Source organism: Balaenoptera borealis (assembly GCF_965194805.1).
Source record: "Balaenoptera borealis genome assembly, chromosome: 16".
NCBI lineage: Eukaryota > Metazoa > Chordata > Mammalia > Artiodactyla > Balaenopteridae > Balaenoptera > Balaenoptera borealis.
In genome coordinates this window covers 83777061-83804641 of record NC_138872.1, presented here as the reverse complement: position 1 = coordinate 83804641, position 27581 = coordinate 83777061, and the positions used below count along the sequence as shown (strand labels likewise).

Below are 27581 nucleotides of genomic sequence, written 5' to 3'. Positions count from 1 at the left end.
GTCAGCAATAAACACACAGTAAAGAAAGCCTAAGATCACTGGAAACTAAAACATACCATTTTAAGTAACTCACGGGGCAAGAGGAAATCATAAGGGAGACTGTGAATTAGCGGGTGACAGTGACAATAACTGCAAATAGATGAGAAGTCATTTCCCTGCTCCACCCTCCCTCCCTCACAGGCTGGGTGCAGGGGCGCGGTGGAGAGCTCCTATTAGGGCCGGGTTGGTACCGGTTTTTCCAGACCATGCCAGTTTTCAACCAAACTCTGGGATGTCCAGACCACCAAAAGTTAAGTTAAATCAAGTCCTGCCAGGCTTAATCTCAGTTGTGAGCATGCAGGTGGGGTTGTGCCTACCTGGGAGTTCTGCGTGGCTTTATGTTTGGAGCACACCGGGGCACTTGCATTACGTTCTTTGTCTGATGTTTATCTGTGGTCTAAAAATCACATTAGTGCTCAAGATAAAAACCAAGTCCAGCAATTACTTTGGGCAAATGCCTCACAGTTTACCACTTCAGGCCTAGGGACCGGGGAAGGAATCCCAACTCTGAGTACCTTTAGCTGCTAGAATATTCCTGAGGATGAACCAGGGACCCATGGCTGGTGTGGTCTACAAACAAGCAACCAGAGAGACTCAATGCAAGACCAGAATTTTAAAAACTTTAACAATTTATTAGTCTTATTTTCCAGTAAAATAGTCACATAATGTCAAAAGAATGGAATGAAAGAGATGTAGCTGACTACCTTTAATTCCACATAAATATTTAAAATCTAAAAACCTCAGGGGATCATCAGGCTGAGTAGAAATTTGATTCTTCAAAGCAAGTATTGCTTTACTATTGTCATTAATCCAGTCAATAATATGACCAATAACCTGCAATGGTAAACAAAATGCTTGCTGAGCTGTTTTTTTAAAAGATGTTTCGGTGAGCCCTTGTCAGTCAATCCAAGAAGAATATGTTACTGAACTGCGTCGCACAAAGCTTCTTGACCTCTTCTGCAAAAAGAAGAGAAAACGGTAAGGTATAGAAATTCTCACTGGAAAGGTTATATAATATATATCAGTACCTTAAATTCCCTGGAGTAAAGTTGGTCATAAATAAACGTCTGCATTAATTTCGACCTTAAATCTCAGAAGCCTTGATAAATGTTAAGCTCAAACCCAAAGTGTCTAAGACACCCGCAGGTTGGGGGGTGAGGAGCACAACTTCTAAAATCTTGAGGAATCTGATTCAAAAACACAGAAACTCTAGCTGCAACCCTGAATTGTGGGTCAGGAGCTCCAACAGTGGCGTCATTATCTGGACTTTACTCAATTCCCGTTTTAAATGAGGTGTGTAGGGGCTTCCCTGGTGGCGCAGTGGTTAAGAATCCGCCTGCCAATGCAGGGGACACGGGTTCAAGCCCTGGTCCAGCAAGATCCCACATGCCGCGGAGCAATTAAGCCCACGCGCCACAACTACTGAGCCTGTGCTCTAGAGCCCGCGAGCCACAAATACTGAGCCCGCATGCCACAACTACTGAAGCCCGTGCGCCTAGGACCTGTGCTCCGCAACAAGAGTAGCCACTCCAATGAGAAGCCCGCGCACGGCAACAAAGAGTAGCCCCCACTCGCCACAACTAGAGAAAGCCCGCGTGCAGCAACAAGACCCAACACAGCCAAAAATAAATAAATAAATAAATGAGGCATGTATTCACTGAGGTTGTTTCTAATGCACAGACTATTAATACAAGTATTGGTATCAAGAGAAAAGTGTAATACACCCCAGAAGATGTCTGCAGAAGAAACCTCACACCTGATTGTCCTTACAGTTGACACTTGGGGTGCACCGCCCCACTGTCCCACTCCCGAATAGACCAAATGATGATTTCTTTTAAGCAACAGGGGCATCTGCTTAAAATCTCAACAGTCATGATTTGTCCTATTTAGCATGCTCCTTAGTACACTGAAAAGATAGTTTTTAAATATCAGTAGCATTAAAATTCTGCTCAAATACCAAACCCTATTTACCGTTTACTTCAATGAGGTTTGCATTTTTTTGATTCAAAATAACATACAGCTCCCGCTGGTCAGACTTTTTCCCAACAACCCAATAATCACTCATTGCTTTCACGATGATTTCTTCATCTTCATCCACTCTGTAAGAAAAGAGTTTCAAAACGCGATTGTTTATTTTATATACATAGCTGGATTGTGAAAAACATTCTAAAACAAGAAACAGGAAACTTGAGCCATTTGAAAAGTTCAGGGAGCCCCCTGTGAGTGACCAGCCCCTTCTGGGCTTAATGATGTTTGGAACTGGTGCCCAGGGAGGTGGTCGAGACCTCTGAAGGGGCCTGGGGTCACTCGGTTTTTGAAGATGATTCCTTTAATGTCTCTTATTAGAAAGTGGACGTCTAATTGGTGAGGTGGTTAGAATTACCTTGTAAAATCACTGTTGATGTCACCCAGAATCTTCATTAAATCTGGATGAACAGATGTAAGTGACACACTGGGTGTTTTCCTCATGTGAATTGTACTTTTTTCTGCTAAATTCATATGGTTGAAGTAGATAAACTTAAACTGGGGTTCTTTTTCAGACCTGTGAAAACATGTTATTGAGGTGGTAACATTCTGAAAGAACAATTACCCAAATATACAACTACACTGTAAAAACTCTAAATGTGTAATGGCTAAGGTGGTATTTTCAATGGCTGGGCCTTCAAATCAAGAACCTCAGTTAAGACGTAACATTCAGCAGTAACTTATTTGGTATCCGTGAGGTATTCAAAATGACTGAATTTCCCAGCAAGCTCAAGTATGTACTTTTAAAACCCCAAATATTTTAACCATTATGTGATGATTTTTTTTTCAAGTACAGTGTTTTATAAATGGCAGTCACTCAGTTATTTGTTCACTTAAAAAACAAAAAACAAAGTAAATCAAGGCAGGTCATTTATCTTCCAGTGAAGGGATCAGCAAACTATGGCTCTAGGACCAAACCAGGCCCTGTTTTTCTAAAGGAAGTTTTACTGGGACACCCATATGCCTATGTATTGTCTACAGCTGCTCTCGCGCTTAAAGGATAGTTGAGTACTTGGAACATACACAGCCCACAGAGCCTAAAGTACTTACTATTTGGCCCTTTGCAGAAAAAGGTTGCTGACCCCCGTACATCTCATTTATCCCGCAGCTGCATGTATGTAAACGGCCACAGAATGGAAGCTTAGCTCTGTGAGTAACAAAGCTTCCATCATCCTACTCAGAGATCATTCTAAAACGTATGAACCTCCTCTGAAGTATTTAACTGGGATTTACCCCTTTATTATTCTGGATGACTGGGCAATGCTACTTCGCTGTCTCCCCGGCTCAGAGTCTGAGACCCCTCGGGGAGCCACCCTGATGGCTGGGCCACGCGGCTCTCAGGGCCTCCCCTCCCTCACCTCTCGCTGTGCCTTAAATTCACAATCGGGGGTCTGGGTGAGAGCCTGGACAGCCCTGCCACTGGGGGCCAGAAGCCTTCTCTGCTTACCGCAGGCGGAGCAGCCAGGCGCTGGGGGGCTGAGCGTGCCGGAAATCCGACCTCCGGGGAAGTGGGTTACTACTGTAATACTCTACCTCTAGGCAGAGGAAGAATGTGGACGATTTAGTTCCCAGGAAAATGAAAACAGAATTCTTATAAAACCAGAATTTGTTTTTAGTAGGCCCCTAAATCTAAGAAAAGCAAGTATAACTACAAGAAAAATTGTCTGGAAAGATGAAAATTTTAAAAGAAGTTTGGAAAGAGTTGTAAATTTAGTTGTTTGGACAGACTAACTTCTATGACCTTCGATCAGGCTTAAAGTTCTGGTTATTTGTCTAACACTCTGTGTGGCGTTCCTCTTTCTCTCATTTATAACATGTACAACACTCTTCTAAGAAGATCGGAATTCTTCCCTTTGTAACCCCACATGGACATTCACATGAGAGATGTTATTTAGGTAGTTAGGACAGGGGCAAATGTGGCCTCTTTCCACTCCACCCACCATGAAGGATGATGTAAAAACGAAAATAGAAAAAAAGTTACTTGCAATGTACTGTTTTTTTTTTTTTTTTTAAAAGCTCAACTGTTTGTTTTTGTTTTTTTTTAAAATATTTGTTTTTATTTATTTATTTTATGGCTGTGCTGGGTCTTCGCTTCTGTGCGAGGGCTCTCTCTAGTTGCGGCAAGTGGGGGCCACTCTTCATCGCGGTGCGCAGGCCTCTCACTATCGCGGCCTCTCTTGTTGCGGAGCACAGGCTCCAGACGCGCAGGCTCAGCAGTTGTGGCTCACGGGCCCAGTTGCTCCGCGGCATGTGGGATCCTCCCAGACCAGGGCCCGAACCCGTGTCCCCTGCATTGGCAGGCAGACTCTCAACCACTGCGCCACCAGGGAAGCCCAATGTACTGTTAATAAAAGAAAACAAGATCTGCTCACATTAAAAATAGTGGGGATTCCCTGGTGGCGCAGTAGTTAAGAATCCGCCTGCCAGTGCAGGGGACACGGGTTCCAGCCCTGGTCCAGGAAGATCCCACATGCCGCAGAGCAACTAAGCCCGTGTGCCACAACTACTGAGCCTGTGCTCTAGAGCCCGTGAGCCACAACTACTAAGCTCGCATGCCTAGAGCCCATGCTCTGCAACAAGAGAAGCCACCGCAATGAGAAGCCCGTGCACCGCAACGAAGAGTAGCCCCCACTCGCCGCAGCTAGAGAAAGCCCACACGCAGCAGCAAAGACCCAACGCAGCCAAAAACATTAATTTTAAAAATAAAAAGAAAAAAAGAAAAGATAACAAGATTGCTCACATTAAAAATAGCAGGGCTTCCCTGGTGGCACAGTGGTTAAGAATCCGCCTGCCAACGCAGGGGACACGGGTTCGAGCCCTGGTCTGGGAAGATCCCACATGCCGCGGAGCAACTAAGCCCGTGAGCCACAACTACTGAGCCTGCGCCTAGAGCCCATGAGCCACAACTACTGAGCCCACGTGCCACAACTACTGAAGCCCGTGCGCCTGGAGCCCGTGCTCCACAAGAGAAGCCACCGTGATGAGAAGCCTGCGCACCGCAACGAAGACCCCACGCAGCCAAAAATAAAATAAATTTATATTAAAAAAAAGAGGTCACAGGGATATCTCCCATGAGTAAAGAGCATCAATTTCACTGAGATGCCAGAGACTTAAGTGTTTAAGGACCAGTTATGTGAAAACCTTTCCAAACTTCCAAAGCCTACCTGGAAAGGTTACTGTGAGCTGTGAACCAGGGGAGGAAATGACCGGCTGTTCAGTGCGCACCTAACTGCTCGCAGAGTTTTGCCTGTGGACTTGGGCAGCTGGCTGGGAGCAGGGACCAGCTGTGGTTTTCATTTGTTCTGGGCTGTGTTCCAGAGAGCTGAAGGTTGCCAGATAGATGATTTCTAGCTGAATACGGCTACTGGACATTCCTCACTTATCAGACCAAACTTAAGGCAAAGAAGACTTCCTCCATCCTGCTCCGCCATTAGACACCACTGACCACAGCCGGGGCCAGGTCTTCCCATCTCGCTTTCCTCCTGCTCCTGCCCGTGTCCAATCCCGGGTCTGCTCATAACCGACCTGTACTGTTAATGGTTACACCCCTCACTTGTGGTAGGAATCCCAGCGCACTCAGCCTCCCAGGCAACTGGGTTACTTTACACATTTATTCAAGAAGACTGATAAAAAAGGATTATAAAAAAAAATTGCTCATGGGACAGAGGTTCCGTTTCTAATAACTTTCTACATCCTCCTCCTCCTTCCTGCCTTTTCAGATTTAATATTAGAATTGGCTGGTGAATAGGGGTGTGTGAAAGAAACAAAAACTAAAGTCTCAGATTCAGAAAACTATCGATTTGGGGGAAAATTTTAAGTTACAGCCCTCCTGCAAGCCCTTAAAAATTCTAGGTGAATTAGAGATTTACCACAGAAAATAAAGCCAGGAATGTACCAGAGATAAAAATGGGACATTTTTACAATATTGGGGTGGAAAGCTCCAAGTGTGCCACTAAAGAGAAATCCAAAGGCAATGATTAACAAAACTGACTGAATATAAAGGAGAGAGGATGCAACATGACTAAAGGGTATTACATTAGGAGTAATACCTAACGTAAAAGTAATACCAGATGTATTGTAAAAGTAATGCCTGATGTAAAAGAAAAAAGACAAAGCACTTCAATGGAAAGAGCCAGAGGACGGGGACAACTTGTGGAGGAGACAGAAATGCCCATGAACAGACGAGGAGATGCCCAACCTCAGTGTCCCTGTCAAAGTGCGAGAGCACGGAGAACGGGAGCTGGTGGCACCGGCGGGAGGGGAAGATGGCCCCACCCTCGCGGGAGCCGAGCCACGCGGTAAATGTGCATTTCCTTTGCCCCAGAGCTCAATCCTAGGGATTTCTCTTGAGGAGATAATTAGGTGTTTAAGTACCAGACTGTTCAATACAGAACTGTTTGTAATACTAATAGCCATAACCAGCCCTAACCATTAAATGGGAGAACGATTAAGCAAATAGGACACACTTTTCCTATTAAATACTATGAAGCCATTAAAAAGAATGAGGTAGGTCTGTATTTATTGGTTTAAACTGATGCTCATACCGTATATTTATTTACTTATTTATTTAAAGCTACAGATTTACAGCATGATATATTTTCAAAAGTCCATGTGTAAAAAATACCATGTGTGTATGTCACCGTGTTTATATGTGTGTACAAGTCCAGAAAGACAGAAGCCAAATAAGATTTCCAATATTTCTATTTTGGAATTGTTTAAAAATTAAGGACATAAATTACTCTCAAAAAAAGAAAAATAATAGAATTTTAAGTTCTGGAGAAGAAAAATACTGAGGTGGCCCACAAAGGAATAGAAACCAATCACCAAACAAACCTACTTCACACCATTCTTTAAAGGGCTGACCTCAATTTCATAAGGAACGTTAAGAGCTGCAGTTTATAAATCTGGACTCAACGCTGAACACTGGCGCACAGCCCCGTGGGCACTTTCTAGCGGGGGCTGCAGCTGAGACAGCAGAGGTCCCGGAGCTGGCCTCTGGGATCAGGACGGCTGGCTAACATAGCCCCCTCCGCCCCCCAACAATGCCCCTGACATGCTGCCGGCTGGGGTCTTTCCTCCCTCAGGGCTGCCTCTAATTTCTCTGGGATATGACTTATGGAGGTCCCAGGACTGGCATGTAAAATGGCTTGATTTGCATCAGAAGGATTTCTGGAAGAAAACTACATTATCTTTTGTACTCAAAAGCTTTTATCTTTAGTCAGTTGATGGTTACGGTTTGGCAATCAAAGCTCCTCATATATAAAACATCACAGATGCATCGAGAACCATCTTCAGGTCATGGTTTCAAAGATAAGAACAACTACGTTCCTAGAATTCCTGTTATTGGGCACACCCCTAAATTGTGTGGCACTTATTTCACCATCACGTTTGCCAGGTACCCTATCCTCCAGGGGCTAATGGTACTGTTCAGTGATTCTCCTAACAGTCAAGAAATTGTCCGTTAGACAGGAATTGACAGATCTGTGCCCAAACATACATGGCAAAATGCCGATGGAAGAATCTAAGTGGGGGTATATGTGTATCCACTGTACAATTTTTTCAACCTATGTTTGAAAATTTTCATAATAAAATATCGGAGAGAAAACTGCTAATGATAGGTTAATTAATATCCAAGGCCATCTCCTTTCTTCTGTACAATCCCAAAGAGGGTTAACCTGATTTGTAAAATAAAAGGTACCAGACAGCAAGTTTACCTCTGGATATTTGTCAATGAGTTACTTGATATTCATCATATCTGCCGAAAGCACGGGCAGAGCAGTTAAAATGTCCAGTCATCTCCCAAGGGTTTGGGGATGCAGGTAAGTACACTTAATCATTCTCCACTCATAACTTGCATGATCCAACACAGATTTAAGTCACATGCTTCCTTCAAAATTGAAAATCTGTCAGGTTCATGGTCAAAAAGTTAGATTAAACAGCACTGTCAAGATGTAAGCTGGTCAGGCACTTGCATTCCTTGGCTGTATCTTTTCTAAAACTAAGTAAGCTGTCAGCAGTAAAAATCCACTTGCAGATACAAAACCTACCCGTGCTTTCACCTGGAGGCCGTGTGGGACCTCTCTGTGGGCTGGTGCTTATGTAAGACCACATACATACAACATATGATCACTACAAGCACAAGCTTATATATAAATTCACAGCATTTTAGTAACTTCTCAAACACGTGGGAAGCCCATATAAAGAAGCCTTTTATTCCTTAAAGTACTTTCCATCTACACACTTTACCTTTACAGTCATTCGACTTTGCACTGAGAAGAGAGTAGAAAGAGGTTCACTGACTTTTCAGGGTGTTTTTAGAACCAAGGTGAGTTTAACCTCGAGTCTCCTGATACTCAGCCTAGAGGCTTTCAAGATGCCAGACTCAGCACCAACGCCTACTGGCTTACGTCACAGGCAACCTCACCAGGAACATTTCTGCACAAGAGGCAAAGTACTTTCCATCTATGCAAAGCAAAACCCTGCTGATTACCTCTGCCAGTGTGGATTTCACAGCCTGGGCAGGTCATGTGGGATGTGAGGTGAACTCACAAGGCCAAGACCACAGGCAGAGCTAGCACACCTAACCCCACATGTTCACACCACCATTGCGGAGGGCTGAGGGGACGCATTAAGAGAAGACCCGGCTCCGACCGTCATTGTGGGGCAGAAAAACTCAGGAACAGCTCCCCAGGAAGCTTTGCAGACAGGACCAAACAGCACATTTGTTCTCTGGATTCAGAGTTTATATGAACCTTAACACCATCCATGTTCTAAGCAAAAACCACCCTTATTCTTCCAAAGCCAGTTAAATGCTTGAAAGCAAACACAAAGCAAAGTACAAACCCAGATATTCTTTTGTTGATGTTAAACTGCTCACAAATGTCAGAGGCCAGCACTGTGAGCTGGGGCCCGACAATGCTGTCCAGTCTTCGGCAAAAGTCCAACGTAGGCTGGATAGAGGCTAACAAGTAATTCAAGAAACACCAGTGAGTGTCAGGACACTGTGTTAAAAAGGTCAATTTTCATTTTACCATCTTAACAACAATATTCAAATGAAAACGGTACTGATCTGGGAAATAAAACAATTAAATGATCAGATCCCCCTCCCCTCCCAAACAGAAGAGAAACAGAGGAGCCAGAATTAGTTATATTTAAGATGAAAAAGAGGCAAAGACCTATCTCACTGTGAATGTTGACTGACGCACTCCCTGCGGGGTAGTAAATTGACTGCCTACCCCCAGCAGACCTAGGAAGGTCAAATATTTATTTAACAAACACTACACACCACTCACAGGCCAGGCACTGTTGGCGCTTTACAAATATTCCCTCATTTAATCCTAAAGCCCCCTTTGAGATGGGTACTCCCGTAATCGTTTCAGGGGCAGGAAGGCACAGAAAGGTGCCCAGGTCCTACTGCTAGGAAGCAGGAAAGCTGGGACTTCAACGATATTAGAAATAGCTGGTTAAGATGGCAGAGGCCCCAGATTGAGGCTTAATACAGCCTCCCTGTTGCTATGACAACTTGTTTATCATATAGGAACAGACCACAGCAAAGTGTAAAGAGAAAAGGCTCAGCTAATCAGGTGAAATCAGATACAGGTGTGTACCTACCGTCAATCATAAAGCACACAGCTGCACTCATGGCCTGCGGGAGGAGGGGAGAAAAGAAACCAAAGATTAGAAAATGGTACAAAAAAAGACTTAAATAATCAAATGCAGTGGCCTTGTTTAAATCTTTATTTAAATATATCAACTTTATAAAGACTTTTTTAGTCAACTGGAGAAATCTGGATAGGGGCTGGATAATAGATGGTATTAAGGAAGTTATTAACGTTATTTTGGTCCAGTGTGATAATGGCAGGGTGGTGATATTAAAACTGAGGTCCTTATTAGTTAGAGACGCAAAATGAACTATTTATAAGGGAAATGAGATGATTTAAAATGCTCTAACAAAAATCCAGAACATGGGGCTTCCCTGGTGGTGCAGTGGTTAAGAATCCACCTGCCAATGCAGGGGACACGGGTTCCAGCCCTGGTCCGGGAAGATCCCACATGTCGCGGAGCAACTAAGCCCGTGCGCCACAACTACTGAGCTTGCGCTCTACAGCCTGCGAGCCACAACGACTGAGCCCGTGTTCCACAACTACCGCCCTCGCACCTAGAGCCCGTGTTCCACAACAAGCGAAGCCACCGCAATGAGAAGCCCGCGCATCGCAATGAAGAGTAGCCCCCGCTCACCGCAACTAGAGAAAGCCCGCGCGCAGCAACGAAGACCCAACGCAGCCAAAAATAAATAAATAAAATAAATAAATTTATTAAAAAAACCCAAAACACCAGAACATGTAGAGAAGAGAGATGAAACATTAGCATGTTATTAATTAAGCTGTGTGATAGGTACCTGGGTATCCATTATTCTAATCTATTTTTGTGAATGTTTGATAATCTCCATTAACACAACTTAAAAAAAAACAGCAAATTAATGTCACCTCATCTCACTTTTTATTATAGCAAATACTGCAGTTATGACATGAGTAACAGGAACCTACAGCAAGCCAGATCATAAATAAATAGCCCTAAATATTTAAATTTATCAAAGCAATGTATAGTGTTAGAAACAAGGTCAAACAGAACATATAGGCTTATGATGAAAATGCAAAGGACTTCCTTCTCTGAGGCCTGTTCGCCCGGCAACCACTGTTAACGTTCTAGATAACATGGTCAACACCACTGTCGCCTTTGGCCGTCATGAGGGATGAGGCCCCTCTCCAGCCGCTCCCCCCACCCCCAGAGCTTACAGACCCTCTAGTTCCTCCACTGGATGGTCACCTTACAGCCTCAAATGGCTCACTTCTCACGCCACCAGTCACAGGCACAAGCTCCTGAACTGCCACTTCTGAACGAGAATATTAACATTGCCCCTGTCCCTGCACCTCTCCCCACTTCTGCCTCTCAACCTCTATCAGCTGTTAACTTTATTTTTAAGTGGCCAAAGTTAATAACATTTATGCTATTTTGCAACCGAATCATAATTATTATTTGCCCATAAACAGGGTGCAAACTGGGAGACTTACAGGCCAGTTCCATCCAATATAGGCGTTTCTTTGTGTTTAAAGTAATTTTGACTCAGATGCCAACTGGTTTTCTACCAGAATTCCGATATCCAGCCTCTCCTAAAGCGTCAAGAGATCTGGGACCGCTGGCTCTTCACTCTGGCCACTACCTGGCAGACCTGCACAACGGCTGGTCTCCTTGGGACACGAACTCTGTGTGTCACAGGGTCCTGAAGCCTGATCCAGCTTGCTTCCCTTATGTCTGCGCCTCAGGCATTTGCACAACTGATCCCTTACAGGTTGATTTTTTTTTAAAAAAGTGCCTGGGGTGGGATGGGGAGGGTGGGAGGGAGGGAGATGCAAGAGGGAAGAGATATGGGAACATATTGTATATGTATAACTGATTCACTTTGTTATAAAGCAGAAGCTAACACACCATTGTAAGGCAATTATACTTCAATAAAGATGTTTAAAAAAAAAAAGTGCCTTTTCAAGTCTCTATTTAAAAAGTTGAAGAATTTCAAATATATTAAAAATGTACACAGAATGGTACATGTGAACCCCACTGACCATCGTTTTCTCAGTCACTGTCACCTCGTGGACAATCCTGCCCCATTCACCGCCCCGGTCCACATATTAATGCTCCCTCCCCAGTGAAACACCATCACTGGAGAAAAATATAAAAAACAATCACTTAAATTTCCAGAGGAAAATTGTCCTAACGGCAGACAGCAAATGGAGGAATGGTTATAAAAGACGATCTACTACATCTTAGTATTACAGTCTCCCAGCTTTATAGCTGTAAACACATGTATTAAAAAGAAGAAAGATCTCAAATCAATAATGTAAACTTCCATCTTAAGACCTTGGAAAAAAAGAGCAAACTAAACCCAAAGCAAGCAGAAGGAAGGAAATAACAATGATTAGAGCAGAAATAAGTTGAAATAGAGAGCAGAAATAAGTTGAAATAGAGAACAGAAAGACAGAAGAGGAAAAAACGAAATCAAAAGATGATTCTCTGAAAAGATCAACAAAACTGAAAAATCTTTAGCTAACCTGTCTAGACCAAGGAAAAAAGAGAGAAGACTCAAATTACTAAAATCAGGAATGAAAGGAGACATCATTACTGACTTTAAAGGAAGAGAAAGATTATAAGGCTATAATATTATGAAAAATTATACACCAACTTGAATAACTTAAAATGGACAAATCCCTAGAAAGATACAAACCACTGAAACTAACTCAAAGAGAAGTAGAAAATCAGAAAAGATCTATAATAAGCAGAGACTAATTAACAATTTAAACACTACCCACAAAGAAAAGCCCAGATGTAGATGGCTTCAATGTAACCAAACATTTGAAGAAGAATTCACACCAATCCTTCACAAAGTCTTCCAAAAAACAGGGTGTTAACCCTGATACCAAAACCAGACAAAGACTTCAAAAGGACCCCTGAACTAGCAGTTGGTGTGAGAAGTGAAGGTGATCTTGGGCACCCTTGAACTTTGCTTTACCATAAGCCATTGAATTGTGCACTTAAAATGGATGAATACACGCTGTGTGAACTGTATCTCAGTAAAGCTGTTTTAAAAAAAGACACAGGGACTTCCCTGGTGGCGCAGTGGTTAAGAATCCGCCTGCCAATGCAGGGGACACAGGTTAGAGCCCTGGTCCGGGAAGATCCCACGTGCCATGAAGCAACTAAGCCTGTGTGCCACAACTACTGAGCCTGCGCTCTAGAGCCCGCGAGCCACAACTAGTGAAGCCCACGCGCCTAGAGCACGTGCTCCGCAACAAGAGAAGCCACCGCAGTGAGAAGCCTTTGCACTACAATGAAGAGCCCTGCTCGCCACAACTAGAGAAAGCCCGCGTGCAGCAATGAAGACCCAATGCAGCCAAAAATAAATAAATAAATAAATAAATTTATTTAAAAAAAAAAAAGACACGAACTCTTAATGTAACTGAAATGCCATCATTACACCTAAAATTACATCTATGGTTGACTCTAAAAATGAAAATCCAATACACAACACAGCAAGCCAGGTTCGTGTTTCCTTCATTAAGGGATCAAAGTCATTACCCCTGAGTCATTCAAAGGAGAATGAGTTTAGCCTGACATAAAAATGGACATTTCCCCTCCAATTACTGCTCTAAATTATGCCTTATTTTAGTTTGGCTCATTTTCAGACCACACCTTTTTGTATACTTTCCCTACAATTCCCTCCTCCCTCCCCACTCCTTATCACATCACATACTGAATCAAATCTTTTTTTTTTAACTGTTTTTTTTTTTTTTTAATTTTATTTTCTGGCCGTGCCGTGCAGCATGTGGGATTCTAGCTCCCCAACCAGGGATCGAACCCGTGTCCCCTGTATTGGAAGCACGCATCTCAACCACTGGACTGCCAGATAAGTCCCTGAGTCAAAGCTCTTAGTCATACTACCTTATGAATGAAGCCTCTTTTCATTATGGGGCCCCTGCCCCTAATACAGAGCCAGCCCCCCACCCCTCTGGTCCACTGTGGAAGCATCTCAGGTGAGAAGTCCCTCAGCAGACCTGAGGAGTGCTGTCATCTCAAGCCTTCCTTTCACTGTTCTCATGGGTAAGATCCACTGTTCTGGATTCCAAGGTGTTTTGTTTCTTGGTTTCCTGACTTGTTCTACTGAGATACAACCTCATGCAACATCCTAAGAAAGGATGCACAGGGAGCCTTTTGAGACTTTTCATGTTTAATATCTCTCTCTTCTATCTCAGCCACCATTCTACACCAAAAATCATTTCCTCTCAGAACTCGAAAGTCTTTCTTCCATTGTCACCTGACATCTAGTGCTGGTAAGGAAACTGCTAATCTCAGCTTTATCTTTTATAGGTGACCTGGTTTTCCTTCTGGAAGCTTTGAGGATCTTCTCTACACTTCTGAAATTGCCCACTGTTGTGTGCAGGCATGGGTCATTTACACTTACTGTGCTAGACACTCAGTTGGGCCTTTCAACCTGGAAAACGTGTTCTTCTTCAGCTACACATTTCTTCATAAGACCACTTTACTAATTTCCTCTCCTCCACTTTGTTAATTAGATGTTGAAATTCCTCTCTCTCATCTTTCTGCTCATATTTTATCGTTGGTCATTTTATCTTACATTCGGGGACAGGCCAACATCTTTAACACTTCTAATAAATTTCTGAAGTCAACAATTACATTTTCAGGGGGAGGGGAGATGAGGGGTTATTGCTTGGTGGGTTGGGAATTTCTCTTTGGGGTGAAGAAAGGTTTTGGAAACAGTGCTGATGGTTGCACAACATACTGAATGTACACTGAATTGTACACTTAAAAATGGTTAAAATGACAAATTTTATGTTATACATATCTTACCATAATAAAAATTTTTTTAATTATATTTTCAATTAACCTAAGCTTAACATAACCCCGAATCTCTGTCGTCCTATTTCATTTTTATAGATACAACTTCTCTAGTCTTCGTGGATGTTAATTTTTAAAAGTTCTCTTCTGATCCCAGAATCATTCTTGCATCTCTCAGGACCCACAGTTTTGGTTTCCCAGTCACACTTCCGGATGAGGGAACCGAAAGGCTGACGGCGTGAAGAGGCCTGGCCTGGAGCTGAGGGCAGCAGGTGCCGACATCCACGTGAGCCACTCCAGCTTTCCCCAGGTCATTACTTCCTTTCAGAAGCTCCTCAGTTTGCATCCAGGGGTAGATGCTCAGCTGTCTGTGTTGAGCATGGGGAACAGGTGGCTGGCTGGCTTACATCCAACACTTCACTCACTACCCTTCTTGCCAAGCCCACTGCCCACTCCTGACTCCTTGGGTCACTGCCTGCCTCCAAGCCGGAGCTGCTCAGGCCCCTCGGGGCGGGCGGGCTCCCGCCTCAGCGCACCCTGTCCTCCACTCACATTCCAGGCTGCAGCTTCCTCACTCTCCGCTGCCAAACACATCTTTCCATCTTCCCGGAAGTTACAGGATCCCCCTCATCCTCTGATTTCACCTCCTTCCTGTGCACTTACCGCATCACCTCTAAGCCTTTATGAACTAAAATGTAACTGCACTCTCAGGCAGGAAAGAAGAAAAACAACACAGGCTCAGCCTTCTTTCTTGAACCAAAAACTGCTTTTAAAAAACCCAACCTGGGACTTCCCTGGTGGCACAGTGGTTAAGAATCCGCCTGCCAATGCAGGGGACACAGGTTCGAGCCCTGGTCCGGGAAGATCCCACAGGCCGTGGAGCAACTAGGCCCGTGTGCCACAACTACTGAGCCTGTGCTCTAGAGCCCCTGAGCCACAACTACTGAGCCCGTGTGCCACAACTACTGAAGCCTGAGCCCATGCTCCACAACGAGAAGCCACCGCAATGAGAAGCCCACGCACCGCAACGAAGAGTAGCCCCTGCTCGCCGCAACTAGAGAAAGCTTGCGTGCAGCAACAAAGACCCAACACAGCCAAAAATAAGTAAATAAATAAATTTATAAAAAAACCCCAACCTAACATAAATATACATCCTTACAAGATAATATCCTGACAGAAACTCAGACTATCCTTATGGAATTAGCAAGTCCTCAGCTTTCAAATCAGAGCGAAGGCAGAATCCACTGGAGTGTGGGCAGGCATCGAACAACAGGCAACACGGGCCTTGACGGCCTCTGATCTGTCCACGTGCAGGACTTGAAACATGTGAGTCACAGCCTCAGACAGTGACTCTTGCTAATCACAGAACTACTGTTTAATGGGGACTGAAAGTAACCCTCTTACTCCAGAAAGCACCCATTTTGAGTTTTACAATAATCAGAACTTGCGACACCTGTTCCAAGAAACACATACGAGGTCTGCCCACCGACTAGTGTACCCGTGCAAGAAAGATTTACTTTAGTATCAATCTGTAACCCTGGAGAGAAAGACCACGGTTACCTTATAAACAATTAAATGCAGAGCTTCATAAGTGTCATCTGTATTTACAAAAATTTTGGGGAATCTGCATTTTGCTTCTGGATCATTAAGGTTCAAGGGTCCAGTGAGAAATCTGAAAAGGAAGCACAGAGATGACTTGATTCAATTAGGCAGATTATAAACAGGAATATATAAACAGTGCATTCCTATAAGGGTGTTAGTTAATATATGGCCTTTTTGGGAAGCTAGACATTACTTAGAAAACACCAGATCAGAATATAAAAAAGTAATCGTTTTAATTCATTGGAAACAAAAGAATTTCCTTTGTTGATTATTGTCAATAAAGTAGCACAAAGGTAATTCAGTGTTCATGATTTTATCTTTACCAAAAACGATAATAAAATCCCATACTGTCTATCAAAGGACAGAAGTCCTACCTTCCATAGTGTTGAAGATTTCCGGGCATTTCTGCCCTTATTGGAGAATCCCTTCCCGCCAACTGTAAACAAATTTAATGTTGACAAGTGACTTATTAGATTTCCTATATTCAAAGCTTTGAAAAACAGCATTTACTAGTTGGCTCCATGCCATTTTTCTATATCAATTTTCCATATTCCTCCCCACCAAAAAAAAGGGAGGGGGGATTACAGGGGTACAGAAAGAACTCACTGGTTTTAAACAGAACTATCATAACTTCACTGTGCCCTAAATTCCACATACTGATTTAGTTCCTTTTACAGCAATAATTGAAATCTCCCATGTGTTTAATACGTGCTAGGCAATGACATAAATCACGTAATTTCATCTCATATCGCCCCTATGGGGAATGCCGTCTTCCTATTTTCTAGAAATGGAAACAAGTTTGAAGAAGTTCACCAACACACCTAGCCCCTGAGTGGAGGGGCCAGGCATCAAACCCAAGCCTGTGTGACCTGAAAGTCCCTGCCTTCAGCCATGACATGGTGCCTCCTCATAGATCTATATTTGTAGCCCATTCCTGGTTTCTTCTGCTGAAGATACACTACTTCAATATGCATAGGAAATGAAAAAAAATTCCAAATCTAATAGTCACATTAGCTAACACGTATTATTCCTCTAAAACTTTTTGATGTTCTTCTAGTCTATATAAAATTCTAGCATGTAACTGAAAATGAAAGACTGAAAAACAGTGAATCCAACAGTGAAAATGCACAGCTAAGTCTCACGCGTGCAGCCTGTACCGAGAGAAGTCCTCACACATCCGTGTCCTCACTGCCACTTCATACATTCCCATTTTATAAGCCCGGCTCTTTAGACATATAATAACGCACCAATGGAGTGTTCTGCTGTTACAACAGCACCGTCCACCATGGGAAAGCCTCCTGAAGGATCCTTCTGAGGGTGTGGTTGGAAGCAGGTGCTTTAGCATTAGGCAGACCCCAAGATCAAGTCCTGGCTCCGTCACTTACTAGCTGGGTGACACGGGGTTAAATCATGTAAGCCCCCCAAGCCTGGGTCTCCTATCTGTAAGATGGAGATAAGGTACCCGGCTTTCAGGATGGCTGTCAGGATGTCATGAGATAATGCGAGTTTGCTGGGCACTTACACCGTGTCTGGCGTGTGGTACACACTCCAGAAACGTTAGCCACTGTATTCAAACTACCCAGAAAGGAGCAAAGTGCAGGACCAGGTCCTTCTCAAAACCTTGAGATTTCTTATCAAAGAGACTTTTTTCCTGTTGTTTCAAGTCATGGCCTTAAAAAACAGAGCTAGGGAGAGGGTGCGTGTGTGCGCTCCTGGGTCAAAATGATAATGTTATGGGTTACGAACACTTTTCACTTCCAACCTAACTAAAGCTAAAAAAAGATACTTTGCGGAAAACACTGCAGTATTATTTACAGTTCTCTGCAGAAAACTGAGAAATTAAGTGCCAGAATGGAAAAGTCAGGCAGGAAGTATATAGTCAACTCAAAATCAGATCTCATGTTTGCACATGAAAAGACCACAGAATCAACCACTGTTTTGTCCAAGATCCCTGGCATTTTCAGAGTTCCCAGAACCCGACCTAAAAATCCAGTTTTTCCTCTACTCAATGAATTGCTCCCCTTAAAAACATAGCTTTGCAATTGCATTTGAATGTAACAAAATGAAGAAAAGCTGACATACGTGGTTTTCTGTGCTAAGTGACACACGCTAAATATATACAGTTGGCCTTCAGTATCTGAGGTTTCCACATCTGCAGATTCCACATTTGTGGATTCAACCAACCGCAGGTTGAAAATATTTGGGGCAAAAATTTCTTTTGAAAGTTCCAAAAAGCAAAACTTGAATTTTCTGCACACTGGCAACTATTTACACAGCATTTGCATTGTATTAGGGTTTATTTTTTCAATTTTATTAGGTATTATGATAACCTAGAGACAGTTCAAAGTATAAGGGAGGATGTGTGTAGGTTACATGCAAATACTATGCCGTTTTATATAAGGGACTTGAGCATATGTGTGTGGATTTGGGTATCTGGGGGGTCCTGGGAGCAATCCCCCATGGATACCAACGGACAGCTGCATGACTAAACATCACACTAATAATGTAAAATATATGGATTAAATTAATTGAATGCAACACTCTTGAAAAAAAAAATGTAAAATATAGATCAGAACTGCCCCACCCACCAAGTTACTCCACCCCCAAATCTGTGTATGTGTGTGTGTGTGTGTGTGTGTGTGTGTGTATGTATATATATATGTCTGTCTATATATCTATTTATCCATCTATCTATTTATCTAGAGATTAGTACCCCATCATACCTCAGGTTCGATATGCCTTGGAAATAGAGATGTGGTGAGGTATTTGTATAAAATTCTCATGTCATCTTGTTCTAATCCACTCCTGAAACATCAGAAAAGCACTGTGTTAAAAGTCTGGAATTGGTCTTCTGTCTTTCCATTGCTCTGTGATAAAAGTTCATCTCTCTCTCTCTTTTTTTTTTTTTTTTTTACATGATATCAAGAAGCCCTTTCCTTGATGGAAAGTTCAAGAATGGAATGAATTAAACTTGAGTCCAGCACTAGAACTCTACCCTGACCTGCTAAAGGCTACTACTACATAGTCCTGCATTTTATATGCCATTTGAAGTAAAAAGTCACAGCAGATTTGATTTGCCTTCCACGTGGGATTAGCCAGGGAGCGTTAGCAGCCGCGACACTCCCTTCGGGTAGCAGGTTTCTGCCCACGCTCTGGGTTACACGGGAAGGCCACTTTCTTTCACCCCGCATCCTGAACACACTGCTATGCTGGCTGTAGACGGGGAACTCAAAACGCTATGTCTCAGAAATGTATTTGGATTTTAATTCTCTCCATTCAGTGTAGGCAAAAAGTGGGAAGAGAAAGAAACTTTTGGGCACACCATCCAATCTGAAACGAGGCAAGAATAAGTGGCACCTGGGAAAGTGCTGAGAAACTAGCAGGTGTTGTTGGACTCTACCTGAAACCGGTTTTTCAGATAAGGATATAAACAGACAATGAGTCTGTATCTGGGTTTTTTTTTCTATTCAAGATAATTGAAAAAATCCTTGAGGAAGTCTAACTTGATATAAACCAAGCCTCTGCACCACATTCCAGGGGCTCTGTCTTCTTTCCCAGTGGAATCGCAGGTCATGTTAGAAGTCCGGCCTGGCTCAGCACAGAAACGCTGCCTGCTTCCCTGGACTCCTCCCGTTTGTCTTATCTCCTCCTCCTCCTACACCACCTCTCCTCTCCCATTTTCAGAATGTCTGTCCACAGCTAAAACTCTAAAGGGGCCAAACACCCTGAAGCAGGTTTGAAGCTTCCTGCCAAGTAGAACGAAGTCCCGGGTCCAAAGGTGAGGCCAAAACAGAAACAGCTGAGAACTGTCAGCGCTTGGCCTGTGACAACACCAATTCTGCAAGTAACCTGCAGCTGACCGGGCAGATGGACCTTTCAAATCAAACACACAGAAGGTACCCAACTCTTTTCTTTTGCGGAGATAACTGAGGGCAGGGGAAAGAAAGAGAAAGACACAAAACAGGTTCTGGATGTTACTTTCCTTTCAAGACATAAATCCTGGTGGAGAGAGCTTGCTAATGGTAAGCAGCAGACAGTATGTAAAGAATCACGCTCTGCGCAATTTCTTCCAGAGCTGCGCTTCCGGAAACGGTAGCTACTGGGTACATCTGGCTACTGAACACCTGAAATGTGGCTGGTGGAAATGAGTGTAAAATACACACTGGACTTTTAGGATTGAACACAAAAAGAATAGCTCGTTAATAATTTTTTATAGTGTTTACATGTTGAAAAAATCTTTGAGATATATTGGGCTAAAAAATATACTGTTAAAATTGATTTCTCCAGTTTCTTTTTATTTTATTGTGGCTACTAGAAAACTTAAAATGATACTTGTGGCCTGCATTATATGCTTATTGGACAGCACTACTCCAGACCAGAGGACACTGAACAGAAAACACCCTATAAAAGGAAATGGAAGACATTTCTTAACTACTTACTATGTGCGCTGTGCTTAGGGCTTTGCATTTATTATTGCACTTAAGATTTAAGGCTAGGCATTAAGTAATTTGATGCTGGTTTTCTGGGTAGAAAATTTAAAAAGAAAATAAGTCGCAGCCAGCTGTTCAGAGCATGAAGCAGCAAGTAGGTGATTCCCATTCTGCCTATGGGGAGGCCTGCCCGGGGTTGTGGAATGTCCACTAGCTCCGACTGTAGCAACCCTCTTCCCAGTATCTGCCACCCCCATCCCTATTCCTGCTCCCCAACAAAAGTCAATGAAGTAATACTGTGTTATAATTATGCCGGATGTTACCATTGGAGAAAAGTTGTTACAACTGCATGTCAATCTTCAATAATGTCAAAATAAAAAGTAAAAACAAACAAAAAAACCCCCCAAAAACAAGAGTTCCTTTCTTAGCACAAGTAAACAAATAAAAGCAAACAAAACCCTGTACTGACAGGTCCACATGATTCAGGACTCTGTCACTGGCTCACGTCAAACAGGAAACAGCCTACTGGTGCTCAGAAGTACAGATGTTCTCAAAGTTTCTCAAATAGTCATTTGATATGAATGATTTAAAAAAAAAAGAAAAATTATTCTTCTGCTCAACTGATTCATTTGTGTGCATGAGATGCTACTACTTTCTCAAGACTGATTTTTCTTTCTGTTTTATATATCACTCTGCGCCTTGTTTTTACTTCAATGCTAAATGGACTTCACCTGTTTTGCTCTAAGACCTCCACACCTGCTCTGAGTGAAGCCTCAACTCCAGCGCTGTGAGCTGCGCACAGCCGTGGTCCGGGATCTGTGCACTCCTCCAGAGCCCGCCAACTCTGTTTCTGGTGGCGATGCCAAGTTATTCGAGAATCTCTTTCAGCGGGAGCGTTACCGAGAATGAAGTGGCCATCATTCGACAGAATCCTTCACGGTAGGATCAGTTTAGTCTATAATACAGACTATGTCACTGTCAAGTGTTGAATGTAAAATAATCTAGCCAAGATCAAAGAGTCTGGTCAACTCTGATTAACTTAAGAAAGAGCTAAGGCATTTATTCATAAAAGCATTCACCCCTGAAAAAGGAAATCAATTCACTAAAAAGAAAGTCCTCTCAAAAAACAGGCCAAAAACTCTGGGCGAGACAGTCAACTGACACCCTCCTCCCAACAGAGGAGGGGCCACTGCTAAATCCTTTCACAGCCGCTGCTAAAACCAAATCCACGACTTAGACGCAACACGGTCCAAACGGAACTCTAAGGTATTTCCTACCATCTGCTTTGAGCTCACCGTCAACGCTCTCGGAGCACAAACAACGTGCCAGAAGATACAAACACAAAAACCGAGTGCACTTGAGCAGCTGCCGGAGGGCTTTCAGCTGGCGGCTCCCCGCGGACCTCAGCGGCTCACCACAGGCAGACCGGGCTCAGCTGCGCACAGACAGGCTGGCCCCCCGTCAGGTCTTCAGGGACCTCTCCCCGCGGTCTCAGGCACGTTCACACAGCTCCTCCGGAGTCCGTGTTCGGGAGTTGAAAGGTTTTAGTAACAGTTTATGTTTGCTTCTTGAGTATCAGTGCTTTCATCAAAGAAATTATGTATTTGTCCCTGCTACAGGACGCAAACACAGTTTGATGACAGTGGGTTACTTCTCGGTTTTATAGCACTTATAACTTGTTGGATATTTTTAAAAAACTAGCTTCCTTAAAAGAAAGTATGAAAATTATGCGGCCTCCCTGGTGGCACAGTGGTTAAGAATCCGCCTGCCTATGCAGGGGACACGGGTTCCAGCCCTGGTCCGGGAAGATCTCACATGCCACGGAGCAATTAAGCCCGTGCGCCACAACTACTGAGGCTGTGCTCTACAACTACTGAGCCTGTGCTTTAGAGCCCACGAGCCACAACTACTGAGCCTGTGTGCTGCAACTACTGAAGCCCGCACACCTAAAGCCCGTGCTTCGCAACAAGAGATGCCACTGCAACGAGGAGCCCGCACTCACTCCAACTAGAGAAAGCCTGCGTGCAGCAATGAAGACCCAACACAGCCAAAAATAAAAATAAATAAAATAAATAAATTTATTTTAAAAAAAAGTATGAAAATTATGCTTTCCACATTTACCATACTGTTTCTTTGAAGATGTTTTTGGAAAAATACCAAAATAAAAATAGGATTCTTGGGACTTCCCTGGTGGCGCAGTGGTTAAGAATCTGCCTGCCAATGCAGGGGACACAGGTTCGAGCCCTGGTCCGGGAAGATGCCACATGCCGTGGAGCAACTAAGCCCGGGTGCCACAACTACTGAGCCTGCGCTCCAGAGCCCGCGAGCCACAACTACTGAGCACGTGTGCCTAGAGCCCATTATCCGCAACAAGAGAAGCCACCGCAATGAGAAGCCTGTGCACTGAAATGAGTAGCCCCCACTCCACAATGAGTAGCCCTGCTCGCCGGAACTAGAGAAAGCCTGCGCGCAGCAACAAAGATCCAATGCAGCCAAATATAAATAAATTAATCAATTAAAAAAAAATAGGATTCTTCAATCTAACATTTTCTCTATCTTCCGTGGAACCAGTTTTAAACTCCCCTGCTTGGTAATTTTAAACAAAATTACCCTAATTTTGGTTTAAACAATCACTGCCTTATTTTAACAATATCTAAAAAGATGCATCCTACCCCTCCACCCCCCACCAGCTATTACTTCCAGTTTGACAACATGATATCAACGCAGTCATTGCTATTTTTTATGATCCTAAAAGACTTTCTTCTTCTATACACCAAGCTGTAGGGTATACCTACCAGATGAGTTGATCATTATAGAGAAAGGCAGTGTACTTGACTATACTCAGGCTTTCTTCCATTCTATTAATAAAGGACTGGATTTTCAAGTAAGTCATTTTATCCAATGGGAAGAAGCTGATCCCGCCAAAAATGTCAAGTAGATCACATGACTGCAAATGCAACGTTTGCAAATACTGTAGGAAAAAAATAAGGCATAAAAGTTACTAATACTATACTGAAGATAGTACTCTGACAACTGAAAATAATTAGTCTTAATTTATGGTACAATTACATGCTAGCAAACAGCACACTGCCAAGACCAACACGGAGGTGAGCCACAGGGAACTGGATTTGAAATCAGTACCAATTTCAAAAAATTAAGTTCAAACATAAGTAGTGCTCATTCAGCATTGTGTTATCTCTCTTTGAAGCGTTTAAGTCTTCATATCAGTGCTCCTCAGATTAGACTGACCTCCACACATGATACCATCTTATACTAAAATCATGCTGGAAGGGCATACAGTCAGTGTTGATGGACAGAAAAGAAATGAAGACAAGAAGAGGAAGAGGGGACAGTCAGAGTGAATAATTATGGTCATTAAAGTGAAGAAACAAGAAAGAAAAGTACTTCATAAAAACAAAACAATTCAAAAATAGACATCAAAGGTAGTGGTGGGAGAAAGATAAATTGAGAGTCATTTCTCTAAGATAAACTGGATTTGACCAGGGGAAGGTCAAACATGCAAAATTTACATTGAAGGAGAATGGCAACTGTGTAGACACATTCACATCAGTTGGGAAAGAAAAATCACACTAATCACCACTAAGGGAAGAAAGTCTGTGTCACAGCCACAGACTTCACCTTGAGTCAATACAGATTACGCCTGTTTAGTGAACATAATCGATCTGTAAGGATGTGAGATTTTGCTAATTAACCGATCCACCACACAGGAAGTTTGCTTTTGAGTAAAGCCCACAGGGACAGACACAGGTGGGGCAAGATGAAGCCGAAAGACATCTCCAAGATGCTCTAAGGAGCCGTGTACAAATGTCAAGAAGCTCTGATCCAAGAGTGCAAATCTAATGAGTCTCCTCACTGGTCTGATCCTGTCACACTATGCCTGAGGCTCTTTGCCATTTCCAACTTCTAGGGTTTTTTTGTATGTGAGAAACAAACCTGTCTGTGTCTCTCTCTAACAGTCTGTTTGGACAACTACCAAGATTACAAATAAAATTCAAAATACTTACCCGATGGAAGAATTTCTCTAATCTTTCTTTTAGGAGCTTGACACCTCCATCTTCCATGGCTCTCAGAAATGTACCATTAAAAAGCTAATGGTGTAAAAGATTAAAAAAAAAAAGTCAATTTCTTATGTCCTTCAATTTCCCAATATAACAAGTTCTTCTTTTCCTTTTACATTAATTCTGCTAATTTCATCCCCCAGTTCCTTCTGAATATAGAAAATACTTACACGAGAAAGCCTGAGTTATAAGTCACAAAATACCGAAACACTGTTAAGTGATACTGTAAATTTTATAAAGTCACCTAACTGTTTTAGGCATTTTTTTTTTAAACCTGAACTCACACCTAAGTTTCAGTTTATATAAATAATATCGCCAGACTTCTTCAATCATGCAAATACCTGCACTATGTACTTTCCGCAAGAACACAGACTCTATTGTTCACTAATGCAGATATACTCCTAGCACAAGTCTGCGAAGAGAGAAGGGCTCAGTACTGAGTAAGTGCACGCATAAACCTCAATACTGTTTCAAAGGCCCCATTATTTCCTCCCCCTAAAATGGACACATAGTCACCTTGCAGTCATGTAAAGAGTTAAGAATTATTTTAAGCATCCCACGTAAACTGGGGTAACTGGCTAGACTCTCAATTCAGAAAGCATGTCACGCTTACCTTGTACATGCTGTAGCACTGTTGGAGCACCGAACTATAAACCTTGTCCTACAAACAACACAAAGACATGGCACAGATCTTAATTTAAGGGAAAGCAAAAAGTCTTTGCATAGCAAAGGTACAGTGACTCTTGGCAAAGCAATACAACGCTCATAAACTTGGTCCTATAGTAGTTGTGTGCTGAAAATAAGAGGTATTTAAATTCAATTATGAACCAGTAAGCCTAATTTTTAGTAGGGCTTTAAACACAGATGATCAGTGGAAGGCATTCGTAAGAGACGGTACATATACATTTTTATAAGATTGTGCTAATGGAAACGATAAGCATAAAATTTTGCTGTGTGTACCCTGAGAAACTTCTGCAGAAGTGACATAGCTTAAATCTGAAAAAATAAGTCACTCAAGATACTAACAAATTTTTTTCTAAAAATATGAAATAAAAAATGACACATTACCAGCAACTCCTCCTCTTGGTATTCGACAACTGGTTTTCCGTCCTTACTTTGCTTTTCAATTATGGGATTCCTAACAACCTACAAAGTTTGATCAACTGAAATTACACAATGTATCAACTATATGTGTTTTAAATTTTCCCCTAAATTAAAAAACTTGGACAGGTCCCAACCCAAAACTTCTTAAAAGAGCCCCAATAACAAATACACCAAACAGGAGTCTGATTTTTAAACTGCCACCAACTTTATGGTAACTCTCTTCAGATGCAATGACTGGAGGACTTTCCTGAATTCCTAACGGTAAAGATCACCCATCACTTTATGATACAAATTCAAAAAGGTGTACTGTGTATGTAAATACCATGACCATCCAGAAATTTTCTTCTGGTTCGTTGAAGAACTGTCTGTTCTTCTGTGTATGTAAAGATTTTGCAGGTTTTGATGGACTAAAGGTCCTAAAAAGGTTAAAAGAATGTTAGGGACAATTCTCTAGCATAAGTTTTAAGAATTCACTGAACTCTGCAAAAGCACATTGAAAGGTATTACCTTGTAAACTGTACAATAGCTTCACATAATCCGACATTTCTAATTTTTTCATTCTTTTCTACTTCATTTGGATAGTAAAACAAAATTTTATTTTCCTCCTAAAGTATGAAGAAACAGAATCACAACATTGACATAAGCATTTTTTCCGTCTTAGCTGTTGAAAGTGCTACATTTACTGTCAATCTCTCACACCATACACCTTAGCTGGCAAAAACAAAAGACCCTTTTTTAGAAAAACAAAAATTATCTTCTCCTCACGGTGTAAACAACGCCCACCTGCCTGAAAGGCAACTGTGATATTCAGTAAGTCACATGCCATCTGAAATAGCATTAGACAACTATTCTGAAAACTCAGTCTTTGGATTTCTTTCCTCATGCTAATTTGTAATACACCAACGCTTGTTAAGAAACAAGCGTGTGTGCAGGTGCACAGACTTACACCTCCCCACAAATTAAACCCAGCAGGTTCACAGGCATTTGGACTGACAGCCTTTAAAAGGACCGTGATTTCCTGCCAACACAACCTACCGCCGGACATCCGTTGAGAAAGTCACCGTCCCCACCTTAAAAAATAACCATTAAAAAAAACCCACCCGCCCCCATCCGATTTAATTTATTAATTTGGAAAAAAAAAACCTTTCCGAAGATCCCCCCAAGCCTGCATTTAAAGGACTACAGTCTCCCACTCTTGTTCCACGCTTCTAGGCGGGGACTTCTAGCAACAAAGACGTAAACTCAACTTTAATCACCCAAGATTGATGTAGAGAAGAGAGACTCCACCTGTGTGGAGTGATTAGCCTGACGAACCTTCACTCAATACACAGGCTTTGATCCAGGACCTAGAACAGACCCTGCCCGCGTTGTCTGGCCCCCGCCGTAGCCCCTGGCCCGGGCACACACCTGACACAAAGCAGCCCGGTAAATGCCGCTCGACGAGGGCGGGGTGACAGGTGCTGCCCGGCTCCGGGAGGGCCGGGGCCGCCTCCCGGGCGCACCCCGCGGCTGCTCGGGCCCGACGCCGTACGACCGCCCCACGCCCTCCTCAGCCGCTTACGGACGCCAGCGCGCGGCCCCGCTCCGCTTACCTCTCCCTCGCGCGGCCCGAAGCGCGGGTTGTAGATGAAGAAGCTCAGTAGCGCCGGCGGGAACTGCTTCTCCTGGGCCGCCCCAGCTCCTGTGCCGGCCGCCGCTGCCGCCATCCCGGCCCGGCCCCCCAGCCTCGGGAGCCTCCCTCCGCCCGCCCAAAGACAGCTGCCGCGAGGAGACCGCACTTCCGCCTCGCTCGCCGTCGCCCCGGAAGTGGCCGCTGCCGGCCCGGAAGAAGAATTCGCAGCCCACCTTCAACTTCTGGCGCGCCTCCGTGGGTTCGTTCCCGTTTGTGTCCTGG

General features: G+C 43.2%; 2 protein-coding genes across 3 annotated transcripts in view; one reads left to right on the top strand and one right to left on the bottom strand.

Moving 5' to 3' along the window:
- Positions 1-652: 652 nt before the first annotated feature.
- Positions 653-27484, bottom strand: CCZ1 (CCZ1 homolog, vacuolar protein trafficking and biogenesis associated). Of its 2 annotated transcripts, XM_082360007.1 has the most exons (15): positions 27280-27484; positions 26195-26292; positions 26010-26103; positions 25652-25729; positions 25197-25244; positions 24530-24613; positions 23300-23475; positions 18798-18879; positions 16449-16510; positions 16033-16144; positions 9676-9709; positions 8908-9025; positions 2423-2581; positions 2011-2138; positions 653-996 (listed from the first exon to the last, which is right to left on the bottom strand). In XM_082360007.1, exons 1-15 carry the CDS (start codon positions 27391-27393, stop codon positions 941-943), a joined length of 1443 nt encoding a protein of 480 aa, XP_082216133.1. In that variant the 5' UTR covers positions 27394-27484; the 3' UTR covers positions 653-940. The 2 variants fall into 2 exon arrangements, with proteins under 2 accessions (XP_082216133.1, XP_082216132.1); XM_082360006.1 differs by lacking the exon at positions 25652-25729 and having other exon boundaries at positions 27280-27441.
- The window catches only part of LOC309613325 (uncharacterized protein), a 58803-nt gene continuing 58621 nt past the window's right edge, over positions 27400-27581 (top strand). Inside the window, exon 1 of the mRNA XM_082360031.1 lies at positions 27400-27581. The gene's annotated coding sequence lies outside the window, so the exon portion shown is untranslated.